General features: G+C 41.4%; 2 protein-coding genes across 3 annotated transcripts in view; one reads left to right on the forward strand and one right to left on the reverse strand.

Annotated features, from left to right (window-relative positions):
* LOC147034094 (ras-related protein Rab-35-like) overlaps window positions 1–8006 on the forward strand; it is an 18771-nt gene extending 10765 nt beyond the window's left edge. Inside the window, exons 4-6 of the mRNA XM_085876307.1 lie at window positions 927–1051; window positions 2994–3118; window positions 4541–8006. Coding sequence (XP_085732433.1) covers window positions 927–1051; window positions 2994–3118; window positions 4541–4663 — 373 coding nt within the window. The 3' untranslated portion in view covers window positions 4664–8006. The remainder of the gene's footprint in view (window positions 1–926; window positions 1052–2993; window positions 3119–4540) is intronic.
* Window positions 5086–13021, reverse strand: part of GCN1 (GCN1 activator of EIF2AK4) — a 69827-nt gene continuing 61891 nt past the window's right edge. For both annotated transcript variants that reach the window (XM_085876293.1, XM_085876285.1), the window contains exons 55-57: window positions 12314–12421; window positions 11931–12164; window positions 5086–11710 (exon numbers count right to left, since the gene is read on the reverse strand). In XM_085876293.1, the coding sequence (XP_085732419.1) occupies window positions 11582–11710; window positions 11931–12164; window positions 12314–12421 (471 nt within the window). In that variant the 3' untranslated portion in view covers window positions 5086–11581. The remainder of the gene's footprint in view (window positions 11711–11930; window positions 12165–12313; window positions 12422–13021) is intronic.

Consider the following 13021-nt stretch of genomic DNA (forward strand, 5'->3'; position numbering starts at 1 on the left):
GCAGACATTGTTTTATCTGATTCGCGACTCGTTTCCTGCCACGTGCCAAAGCGTGCAATTTCTTTGGGTGTCAGGATCAAGCCATTCCATCATCTGGGGTTCTTGTCCTCTTTGTATCACAACTGTTGTGATGTAATATTTATATGGATGCATGCGAGCAGTCATGCAGCACTTCTCTGTTCACGCACTTACGGTCTCCTCTCCAGGTTCTCTGAGTGGTGTATCAATAGTGTGTGCTGGCACGCTGGCCATGTGCTTTGTGAGTGAGTGTGTGGGCTGGTGCGCCTGTATTGTGTGTTGAAGCGGTGCACTGGTGTAGCATGATAACCTGGGGTGGTGGGGGGGGGGGAGGAAGGCAAATGCTTTCCCTTGGCTTGTCATGGTTTTGGGTCGTCCGTCTGTCCTTCCAAGCCACCGTGATCGGTTATCGTTACCATGATAACTTAAGAATGGCTGAAGGAATCCAAGTAAAACTTGGTGCTACTATGTATAATGATGCAAAGATAAACTGATTCGATAATGGGCTCAGAGGACGAAGGTCGTGTCAGATAAGAATATGATACTCGAACGGCTGAAGGGATTTAAATCTAACTTTGTGCACATATGCATAATTGTGTAATGATGTGGGCAGAGGCATATCTGTCGACTGTGCGATGTCAGAGTGCCGTTCTAGTTTATATTATGATATTTTTTTTTTACCATGAGCTTCTGTGAGTTAACAATGCTTGGCTGGTTTGTGATTCACGTGGCAATTGAAGTTTTTGTGGAATCCTCCCTCACTCTCCCCCAGCACCATCTCCACCCCATCCCCACATGCATTGTTGCTTATTTGTTTTTGCAAACGAGACTGACAGCAGAGAAAAGACTATTTGGTTTTCTTTCTCTCTCTCTCTCTCTCTCTCTCTCTCCTTTTTTTTTTCTTCCAGTTATTACCGTGGTACTCACGGTGTCATCGTGGTGTACGACGTGACGAGCGCAGAATCTTTTGTTAATGTTCAGAGATGGCTGCAGGAGATCGGAGACAACTGTGACGATGTCTGCAGGGTGCTTGGTGAGTTTGCGGCAATTCTGATCGAAATTTTTTTTTATTATTATCAACTCTCTGGAACTTATTATCAAGGAAAGCGCGTGTATGATTACTATTGCTGAATAAATGAAGTGTTTTGAGTACAGGCATTCTTCATGTATATGCACGAAGGGAAGGTTCATGGGTATTTGCACTCCTGAGTAAATTTTAGAAAATTTACCAAAGTGAAATTGATGATTACCTTCATCATGAAAGGTTTGCGTAGTTCTTGGGGCTCACTTCTTATTGCTTGCACAAGCAGCTCCCAAATAGTGTTCGGTTCAATGAAAGGATCGTTTAGTCCACTCGTGTACGTCAATGAAATATTTCTTGATATTCTCCGAATATTCTTTTCATGTGTGTGGTATCCCGTCCAAATACCAAAATTGACCAACTTGCCATATAAGGACCATTTCTGGTTTTGGTTTGCAGCTCGGCAAACGCTTGTGGTTTTCATGACTAACTCGGTAACGAATGAGAGTAGGCATCGTGAGCTTACCCGAGTCGACAATTTCAACTCTTATTGACTTCCTCCACAAAGATGTTCGATTACAATCTGACGATTCACCAATGGAATAAAAAATTGTTTTTGAAAAGCAAGCGTTTAAAGACCCCCCACCCTTTCCCCCCCCTAAACAACATGCTTCTATTTATCAATGACTATATCAGAGGAACCTGGTATTGTCTGGTGCTGTTTTAATCCTGTTGGCACGTGGTGTGGATGGGGGAAGAGAGAATTGCAAAGTGAGCGGAGAGGTTTAGGGAGCAAGGTAGGAAGTGGACTGCTGTTAAGATGGGAGGATTGTGTGAGGAGGGATGTCCGTAAGGTCACGGTGGTTGGAGAGTGGAAAGAGTAGGCTGAGGACAGAGGGAGGTGCAGAGTATCGTGGTCAAGGCAGGGCAGAAGCTTGGTGCCATTGGACCTTACCCCTTATAAAGGGAAGAGGAGGGGGAGGATGACGAGGAGAATAATAAGAGGTCCCATCTCTCATTGGTGAAGAATCGCTTCAAAAAAAAAAAACATTTGCCTCTGGATATTCACCAAAATCGAATCGATTCTTCCCTGTCGCACACCCAACCTGTCCACCAAGTTTCGTCCCAATCTGTCCATAACGTTTTGAGATCGTGTTGTGTGTGTCGGTTTTAGCCGACATATAAAAGACAGACGTGCATACACAACCTCTGTCCACTTTTGGTGGCGGAGGTGATGATGAGAATCTCCATTATGGAGCATCTTTGATTACCTGGTTACATGACTTCTTGCCGATTTATGCTGTGCTAAGCAACACTTTCAGGCCTATATTAAAATGTCACACACATGTTGAGACTTGTAACAAAACAGCAGAGGGTGTAGGGAAATCTGATGCAGTCTGGAAAAAGGGGAAAACGGGAGGCCAAGAATGCTTGGATGCACCATAGCCTGATGGAAGGGGTTTAGCAGTTGGAATCGAGCACAAAGGTCAAAATGGAAGAGAGCATGAGCTGGTGATAGCAGACTTGAAGGCCTAAAGGGAAGATTAAGAACAAACTTGGGAAGATTGTTCCAAGTGAATGAATGGAGGTGGGGGTTCAACTTGGACTTTCCCCCGGGAGGAGGGCAAACAAGGTTTTCTGGTGGAATGTATGTGATTGGGACGGAGGGGGGGGTGAGGGAGATGTACAATCGGTGGTGTTTGAATCCAATAAATTTATCAAAAGTTACTGTTTGAAATGAGCTGCTTTTGCTTGCATTTTATCCATTCTACAAAACCTGGAATGTTTGGAATCCGTTGGTGGCCTTTTGATTTAAGAGGCTGCTCCCTTAAATATTTGCCATTGTACTTGATTTTTTTTTTTTCTGAATTGAAACATTTGCAATGCATTTCCCTCTTTGAAACTCCACCTTGCAACCCCTCCCTGGTTTATTTTGCGGTCCTCTTTCGCTCAGTTGGAAACAAGAATGACGATGCCTCAAGGAAAGTGGTGGAACCGGCGGATGCTCAACGTTTTGCAGACCAAATGGGTGTTCAGCTATTTGAAACAAGTGCCAAGGATAATATAAATGTGGAGGAGGTGAGAACAGCCTATTTATCCACCATCATTTTTTTATGCCTCTTTAATCGAAGGCCAGAGGCGTTATGTTATCGGGTTGTTTTTGTTTATGGTGATAGTTGGAGAATCACTGAAGAGGTTTCAACCAAACTTGACACCAGTATGGACTGTAATACAAAGATGAACTGATTACATTTCAAGTTCAAAAGGTCATAAGTTGTAGGTCTGCTGTCAGGTGACCTTCAATTGAAACTAGACGACCTGCGAACCTGTTGGGTTCACGTTATGACAGCGGTTGATGAAAAAAATAACATAGCTCCAGCGAACTATACCGATGAGGTTGTTTGCATTGATCAAATTCTCCCGAAGAGTAACTGAATCGGGAATCGATTTTTTTTTTTTTTTAATAATTTTTTTCATTGCCCGATTTTAACGAAACTTGATACTGCACACCACAGGCGAATGGCGAGTAAGGTGGCCCTAAAATTTTTGCACTATCGTGTACCATTTTGGCTGTATTTCAGGAACATACATACAAACAAGATGAGAGTTTTAGTAATATATGGATGGATAGATGTTATTGTGGGAACAAAAATTGTGAACCATTTCACGGATTTCTAGGGAATGAACGATTAGGAGGAAACGGTAACCAGCAGCAAGTAAGAGGGTTGAGTTCGGTCGGGTTAATGGGAGTAGAAATTAATGTGGGTAGGGATGGAGGACATGAGATGGTGGTGCACTGCTTGCTTGAGGCCCTGAAGGGAAGAGTGTGATTGAACAGTCTGGAAGCCATTTCCACAAATGAGACAAAAGGGGAATAAAAGTTGAGGTGAGGGTTAAAGCCTGCATTGTGGGAGTTGAACCAAGATGGAGTTAATGGAGGATTTTGGGATGGTTGAAGGTCAAAGAGAAGAGTGAAGAGAGAACGGGACCAGAGGAGAGCCAGTAAAAAAAAAAAAAAAACAGGGTCCCACTGAGATGGAAAGACGTTACATTCACCAGGCCAACAACTAATCCATTCCAGATCAATGGCGCAGAGCTGTCCTCTGCCTGTCATACAGCACAACACCATATCATCATCTGCAAAAATGGAGAGAGGGTATTCCAGAGCATTGGAGAGATAATTTCTGTAATGAGAAAAGATTGGGCCCAAGACATTGATGTGAAGCATTCCCAGCTCCATCGAGAGTAAAGGAAAAGTGTACTGATGTGATTCATTGCAAATATATTTTTGTTGTTCAAGTATTGCATTGTAATTTTGAGAAAGTATGCTGGCACAAAGTTATTTCTATTGGATGATTATGACTGGCTGTAAGCAAAGATGGTGGCGGAACCTTTTTTTTATCAACAACAAAAGATCTACGAAATGAGTCTATTCCGTGTGTAAAGCAGTATTTTGGGCAGTGAGTCGTTTTATTTCTATTTTCTGCAATTGTGTTCCAGATGTTCAATACGATAACACAGCTGGTTTTGAAGGCAAAGATGGATGGGAAGACGCGCAACAAACAAGAAGAGACTGTTCGACTTGGCAAGGGCGTCCACGGGAGGTCAAGGAAGTGTTGTTAGCCAATGTGGTGAGGCGTTTTGGCTTGACAATGTATAAAGTTGGTTCCTGCTGGGAAAACGCAAGGTTCTGGGGATTTGAGTAACCCCATTTCATGTTTCCCCAAAGGGTTCAGTGTTCAAAATCTAAAACTGCCGTAATCCAGCCTCGCCTGGTTAGCTTTCCCGACTGAGATTGCGATGAGATGGACATGTTTTTCGACATGTTGTGGAGTGGTGTTCACTTTGATGGGGGTAGGGAAAGAGGGTGCGTGATAAATATAACTATTGGGAAGGTGATGGTTGGTGATCAAAACGGACCGGGTGTGCAACTGTAAATGTGGGTTGTTTACTGTTGGCAAACTGGCATTTGCCATGTCCTCCTGTGCTTCTGAAAGGAGAAAATGAAACTTGATGGGGTTTTTTTTTTTGGTGTCGTCGTCGTCGTCGTCGTCGTCGTCTTCTGGGAAGTATATACAATCACACTTTTTGAGAGGGGTGGGATTTTGGTAATAGAAGTAATCATTGGAATTTTTTTGAAAAAGATTTGTTCTTTGTTATGGCCCAGATTTGTTTTCTTGTAAGGCACATGATTTTGTTGAAGTATTTGAAATGGAAGAGGCTAAAATGCAAGAGGTTGGGGGGTTGGGGTGATGTTGAAGGGGTGGGGTTCAAAAAATACTTATTGGCTGAACCATATGGTATTTGTACCAATAAGAAGCACTTTTGTTTTCTGCATGTTGGGCCAAAAATGTACTCTGCCGAACATACATCCAAGACGAGTGGTTCTTCTTGGGGTTTGGCGAGGAACCCCTTTGAACCTTGACCCACCCTTTCCATCCACATTATACAACATTTGAAAAAAACCATAACCAGAATGACTATTTTGTTTAGTTTTGATCTCCTCTCCTGGCCTTGATTGTTCTTTGTTGTTGTTTTCTCCCCCCCTCCCCTTTCCCCAATAAGTTTTTGTTACAGAAAATGTAAATGATGTATATCTTTATTTTTAATGGAATGCATACAGTAACATTGCGTGTTGAGAGTTCTCATCATTCAGCATCTGTTACGTTTACTAACTGGTAGCATGTAATATTTTTTTTTTTTGTTATTTTGGAATAAATTCCATTAATCTATCTTATATGTACTTATTTTATTGATGAACTTCTTGGTGTATTGCATTTTGCACTGCATTTTCTCCCATTTGTGCAGAATATTGTCACGTTTCAGGAAAGGGAAATTTGCTTTAAAAATAAAATGCAAAAAGTCGGGTTTGGATAATTTACCCTCAAATGTTTTTTTTTTTTTTCTGATCAACAATGTCACATTGGATGTTGAGGTAATTAAGAGTACATTTGAAAGTCTTTCTAATTAAGGTAAAATTGGCAGTTGTTTTGATTTCCCAGCCTCCTGCATGGCACTTGATCTCGGAGAAGGGTGCATGCAAGTCTCCGTCTCTTCCTCATCGCCCCCCCCCCCATTTCCCCCCACACACCTTGTACATCAATGGATCCCTTTATCAAATTGATTTTATTCATATTACTTTAACCTCAACAGCAACATCTGAATTGTGTACCATTGCAATATCTGTCAGAAATTACAATAATTGGTGTTCAGATTGCAGGTGAGCCAGAATGAGCAAGTGAACTGCAGGGATTTAATTCCATTGGTATCAAACTCTGTCAATACCACTGACTTGCATGTCCATTTATCGCGAGTAGATTATTGTCCACGTCAAATTAGAAACACCTTCTGCTACCATAATCGTATCGATCGCCATATTTGTTTGAGCCCTTTCTTCAAATCCAAAAATTCGTTGCTCGTTTGATGTGGAATTTTGGGTTTGACAAGGTCGCATTTACATAATAGATGAATTTGAAAACTAGGCTCTTAAGTTCTACATTTTTGTGTGATCTCTTCAATTTTAATCATCTGAGAAGCCAAGAGTGAAAAATGGAAGCAAGGGGTTTAAAAGCAGTTTTAATATTGAGAGAGGGGTTTTGAACAAAGCCCTGATTAAAAAATAATAATAATAATCACAACCACTTCTTGGCCCTCCTCATTTGGACTTGAAAAATCTTCTTCTTGGCCAATATCTTGACATCAAAATAACAAACATTAACCTGTTTCACTGGGTCAGTTAAACTTTTGAGTTGTTCTTTAAAACGCGAACATGTTCAAGTCTTATTTGTACCACTGTGTATTAAATCATACGAGTTTTATTTTCCCGCTGATTTTGTGATGTTTTCATCAAGTTTTGAGGACCATTTCTGAATATACATTTGTTTTTTTTTCATTGTGCCAAATATTCGATGCAATTACATTTAGCCAAAGTATACCACTTGAGCAAGTGATCATAATAAATTGCTCCATTCCACCTACATCCTTAATCACTCCACAAAGTTGAATGTAGAAATAAAAAGTTTCTAATGTTTTAAATCGTGGGAACAATTCTAAGGTTTTCCTTTTTGAAATGCGTATAAAGTACTTCAATAATGAAAAAAAGAAAGAAAAAAAACACATTCCACTTAACTTGAGCCAATTCTTTAGTAGTTGTGCTGTACCATATTCATTTTTGTAGGAATCTGTTCGGGGATAAATACTTCATTTCTACCAGGGTACCAACAAAACTTCAAATCATTCTCAACGTTATTTTCTGTTCATGAAATTACAGTGTGAGTTAAGTTTACCGTTTGCTTCATATTAAACCTTGTATGTGAATTGTTGTTGTTTTTTTGTTTGTTTGTTTGCCTTGTCAATTTTCCACATCTCCAAACGACAATTTGTGAATATGTTCAACTTCAGCATTCAAATTGCATGGGACAATATTGAAATTTTACTCCAAGTTGTCTTGCTGTTTCAGCCTTCAAGTGATTGTTAATCGAAGCTACTCTTGTAAAGTACTTTGTATAAAATGTCAGTTTAAAATTTTGTGCCATTTAATTTTGGGAAAATTTTAATTTTTTTACAAGTTGTTTTCACGACCAAAGGGGTAACATAAAGGTATGAGAACATCAAATTTACTGCATCTCTACCTCATATAATTTAAAGTCCCAATGGTATTCGAGTGGGAAATGTCAATCCGATAAACCTTGCAGACAATTTGTGGACTTTTTTTTTTCTTCTTCAGATATTTGTACCAAACTAAAATGTTGTATGAAATATGACCAGTTTTTTTTTTTTCTCTTTCAATCTTTTGGTAGTTTTATTTCTTCACAATACATTTGTCTCTTTTTATGAAAGTACCTGAAAAGGAGTTTGCTTTTTCACTGCCTTGAGCTCCTGTTGCCAACAAGTTCATGAGCATGAGCCTGAGGATGATGCATATACTGTATGGTGTTTTCAAAAAATATATTTTGTTGTAATGCTGCTTGTTTATTGGTCTTTCTTTCTTTATTTTAAGTGACAAAAAACCCTCAACCATTTATCTGGTTTAAGACTGAGCACCACTGATTTTAATTTTTTTCAAGGAAGATCATTCCCAACGTAAAAGCATAAAAATTGCATGTTTCATTTGATATACAACCTATTCAGAGTTGATTATTTGAACCAAAGTTGGCTTTTGGATTGACACTTCCTTTTGCTGGAAGAAGCCCCTTTGATGTTTGAAAATGTTCAACCTTTAAATGAGTAAAGAACCATTGTTCTTTCTGAGCAGCCTGATAGACCAATCAGGAGCTTGGTACAATTTCCAATTAAAACCTTAAAACTAAAGGCACCCATCGTCGTGAAATCGACTGATCTGCCTCCGCCCACATTACCACATAACTAGCAAATCGCTTCATGGACCAATATTAGGACTTGGAGTGAGGGGAAGGGGGTGTTCTGGACATGCATTTGATAAGGGGACTTAGGGGGAAATGGTCCCCTTATGCTGGCATAAGTACAGGATTGAACAAAATTGGGGATGTTAAAAGTGTGTTCAAACAGGTCCTACTAACTACCACCCAGAGATGGCTGTGGTAGGTTGGAAGAACTTTTGGAGGAGGTAAGCATGAGGGAAAGAAGTGTATTCCTTCAATTGTTGAAAAAGCAATATGAGGGTTCATACCTTTTTGGTTTCCACACATACGATAAGCTTAGGAATCTCAACCTGAAGCCAAATTGTGGAATTGATCTGAGCAGCAGTTCTGACTGCTTTAAAAAATGTTTTTTTTTTAAACACTTTGTCTAAAATGCAGTCTTTGACACCCTTTTCTTGACCTCTCAAGAGTTGGTTGATGGAGAAGGCAATGTGAGGGGAGGTGGATGGAAGGCAGAGTAAAGAGACAAGACGGCTTACCAGGGTGTTACCGGGGCAATTATACATGCCCAGAGCACACCGTTTTCTTTGAAACCAGTATTCAATATAAAACTCAGCTGGAGCATTTAAAAATGAAAACCCATGTTTTCTACCTCGCAAAGGTCGTGCACACGTACCGGTGATTATACTCATCCTTTCACTCGCACATGCATGGATTTTCCCACACCCACACTGCGCAGTGGCATGTTCCGCGTGGCTTCGATGCTGCAGCATGTCTGCTCCCCATGTGCCCAAGTACATGGTTCGCAAGAAGGCCACATAACCTCCTCCAGTACCACGCACCACAGGCCTGGGTGTGAATTTGAGTTCATATCATGTGCCTGTGAAACCTGCGCACCACATACATGTAACCAAGCATGCAGGCACGGAGAGTAATTTGTACCACATCAGTGTGCAGCGAATACGTACCTTTTTTCAGCAACTGCTGACTATATTGCAGCAACTATTAATATATTTCATTCATTGGGACCACACTGTGCAGAGCATTGGTGCTGCCAGAGCAGTCTCATTAGCTATTGGGCACAATCCTGGATAGGTCGCCACTCCGACACAGTATACCAGCATGCTGGCACTCATTTTGCTGACCTTGGAAGGATGACAGGTCGAGTTAACCCCACCTGGTGTCAACTCAACAGCTAAGGGATTTGAACTCAGGACCCTAGGATCCCAAGCCCACCACCCTAACCATTAAGCCAACACCAGGCATATTAATATATTTACTTAATATTTTGTCATGAGCCTGGTGTGGCTCAGTGGTTAAGGTGGTGGCTTGGGATCCTTGGGGTCCTGAGCTCAAGCCCCGCTGGCTGCCGAGTTAACATCAGAGGGGTTGACTCAGCCTGTCATCCTTCCGAAGGTCAGCAAAATGAGTACCAGTATCCTGGTAATTATCCCTGCAGGGTCGAAGGCGACTAAAGGGTTGGCGTCAGGAAGGGCATCCGGCTGTAAAAACATTGCCCCAAGAAAGGGTACCACAATTGGAGCCCGCAAAAAGCTGACCCTGCTCAGGGATAAAGGCTTTCAAATGGTGTGATGATGACTTTATATTTTGTCGTTAAAACGGGATCACACAAAACGGTTTTAAGTGATCGAAAAAACCCTCTTAATTTGCAGAAACTACCAATTATTTATATATTGCAGCAACTATTTTTATCAAGCCTGGTGTTGGCTTAGTGGTGAGGATGGTGGCTTGCGATCCGCTTGCGATCTGAGGGCCCTGAGTTCAAGCCCCGTTGGAGCCACTGAATTAATACACCAGGAGGTTGACTCAGCCTGTCATCCTTCCAAGGTTGGCAACTCAAAATGAGTACCAGTGTACTGGTAAGGGGGACACTGCATCAGTGGCACAGCCATGTCCCAGCCAATGATACAACCATAGGCTGCACTTGATAGAAAGAGATTAGTTATGTTAATTCTTCTCCTTCATTATCTATCTTTTGAAGGAGAAATTTTTCTGCAAGACTCACTTGGATGCACCTGGATAGGTTTGAGAGTTGAGTAGCAGCTGATACCCAAATCCTATCCACGTTCCTCCTGATGACTCGTCTTTGCTCCTTACTTCTTCGGGTTCCTTCTTGGTCTTTTGTTTCATTACATTTCCATAAATAATTTGTTGTGAAAACAGATTGCACAAAACGGTAAATAGAAAACTGCTGGGAAAAAGTCCCTGTGGACTGTATAGTCATGGCCTGCAAAAGCAGGTTAGAATGTGGTGTTGTGCTCAATGAAGTTCCACTTTCTGCACACACCTCCATCTTTTCATTCTAAAAATCATCCAAACAGGAGAAAAATTCAAGTTTAATGCTTTGCTGAAGTAAATACACTTGGTTATAAAAAAATCACTAATTTGGTAATCCTTTGAACCCTGGTGGCCATTTTGCGAGCTGTGATTCAAACTTCCGTGCACCCAAATTTTTCTCCAGGGAGCTCAGGGTGGGGGAGCTGAAAGTCCGAGGAGAGCAGGGTTCAAATTTCAGATTTCACTCCAGATTGACACTTAGTCCATGAGATTAATTGGATACATTCTCAAATAATGGGTATTTGATTACACCTGTAAAATTAGTCCGTGAGGGTAGATCGCGTTTTCAGAGGCGTATTTGAATCGGCCGAACAAAATGGCATAGAAAGACCTCGGCAAGGTGACAAAGGGCTATTAAAAAAAGCCGTGAATCATCTCCGAAATGGGTGCTTTAATTAACGCAAACACCTAATTTTCATTCATACACTCCGTTGGAGTCCCCTTTGTGTGCATGCAAGGTTTCAGGCTGCTCGGTTGCATGGTTTGAGTTATTGGACACACACAATTATGGATTACACATACTTGTACCAAGTTTGATTTAAATCCGTTTCAGCTGTTTAAGTATCACATTTTGATCTGACATGACCTTTGTGCCAAAATCTAATCGGTTCATCTTTGCATCATAAATATATACTTGTACCAACTTTGACTGATCCCTTAAGTTTTCGTAACTGCGATAAAACTCATCACGGATGGACAGCCGGACAACCTGAAAACAATGCCGCCAGCGACTTCACTGGCAGAGGCATTAAAAATATTTCCATCAAGGGAAATAACCTTTTTTATTGACGAAATGTTTGTGTGAAAGGGAAGTAAAAGCAAATGGAAGATGGAAGCAGATCTTTCATAAAAGCAAAGTTTCATCCGTTGGAGCAGAGGGTGGTATGATGCTTGGGGACTTGAGACGTTGGTGACGGTTCTGAACCTCTGTGAGCAAATCTCGGCTGTTTGGGTCGAGAAGTTCATACATTGCCTGCAATGACATGGAGGCCAGAAGGAAGTGCTTAAAACAATGAAAGTGTAACAAATGGATCAATAAGGGAAAGGTAGAAGAAATACTCATTGGAAAGCCTCTGACCAATTTAAATCTCACCATTTTGTAAGGTTTATCCTCTGCCAATGTAAACATGGAGAAGGTATGTCAGAGGAAAGGAAATGTACCAATATTTTGGGCAAGTTCCTATAAGACCAACCTTGTACAATGGCTGCTTAGTGTCCATCTGGAGTACGGAAAAAATGGCTGCATCACTGCAGACCCTGACAGCTGAATTCCTGTCCTTGGTGGCATCTAAGAGAGCTCGTAACAGTGGCTTTAGGGTAGCTATTTCGCTCGAGAGGGGATTGTGATCCGTCGTCGGCTGCCAAAAGGCCCAAGTGACCGCCTGTTCGGTTGCGAGTCGAACATCACTCGATGAGTGTTGTAAGCACTAGGGAAGAAAGGTGAGAAGAAGTATTCTCATGAATGACACGAATCTTAAACCATTTGGATCTTTCGAAAATAAAAGATCCTCAAACACCCAAGATGCATACATATCCGGAAATCTTATTTCCAGTCGAGACAAATAAAAAGTCCAACCTTGACGAGACTGGGGTAGAGAGGGACACACGCTGTGACCGAGTTGTCTGATAGCAAGTGCTTGATAAGGAAGGCCGAGGCACGGATGGCCACCATCACCACAGGATCCTTGTCGACACAGGAGAGAGGAATAATTTGAGGGAATTTGTCCTTGTTGGTAACAAATACCCATGATCATATACAGTACTTCCTGCATTTAAAAGCACGTGCTAAAAATCATCCTGCTGGCAAAGAGGGTGCATTAGAAAATAAATAAATTACATTTCTGGTCCAATAAAAATAGCCTGAAGCCTGTTTAAATTTGCAGACAGTTGACTGCACAGCGTGGTGACGATTGCCCGTAGAGGACATCTGCATTCGATTCAAGCGGATTACAGGTGGACGTGGGAATGTAAAGAACCAAGCGCATGTTTTAAGGCTGGCCACTTGGATCAACAAGCTCAAATGAGCTACGATCCTCGTCCTCTTAACGATGACGTCATAAAAACGAATATGACGTCATTGTGATGTATCAGGTTTGCAATAAATTATCTGTGCTAATGCCCGGCTTGATTCCCGCAAACAAAATTCAAGCAGCTTGCCTCGTTTCGGAGATAATGGTATAGGCGATTTCCATTTGCGGCGATATTATGACGTCAACCTTTTTTCTAGGAAGAACTTCCAAAATCGGAGATGGTTACTGCCTGCGCGTGGGCTTTCTGCATATAC

The sequence above is a fragment of the Eptatretus burgeri genome, chromosome 1 (assembly GCF_056783735.1).
Source record: "Eptatretus burgeri isolate ZD-2024b chromosome 1, Ebu_testis_v1, whole genome shotgun sequence".
NCBI lineage: Eukaryota > Metazoa > Chordata > Myxini > Myxiniformes > Myxinidae > Eptatretus > Eptatretus burgeri.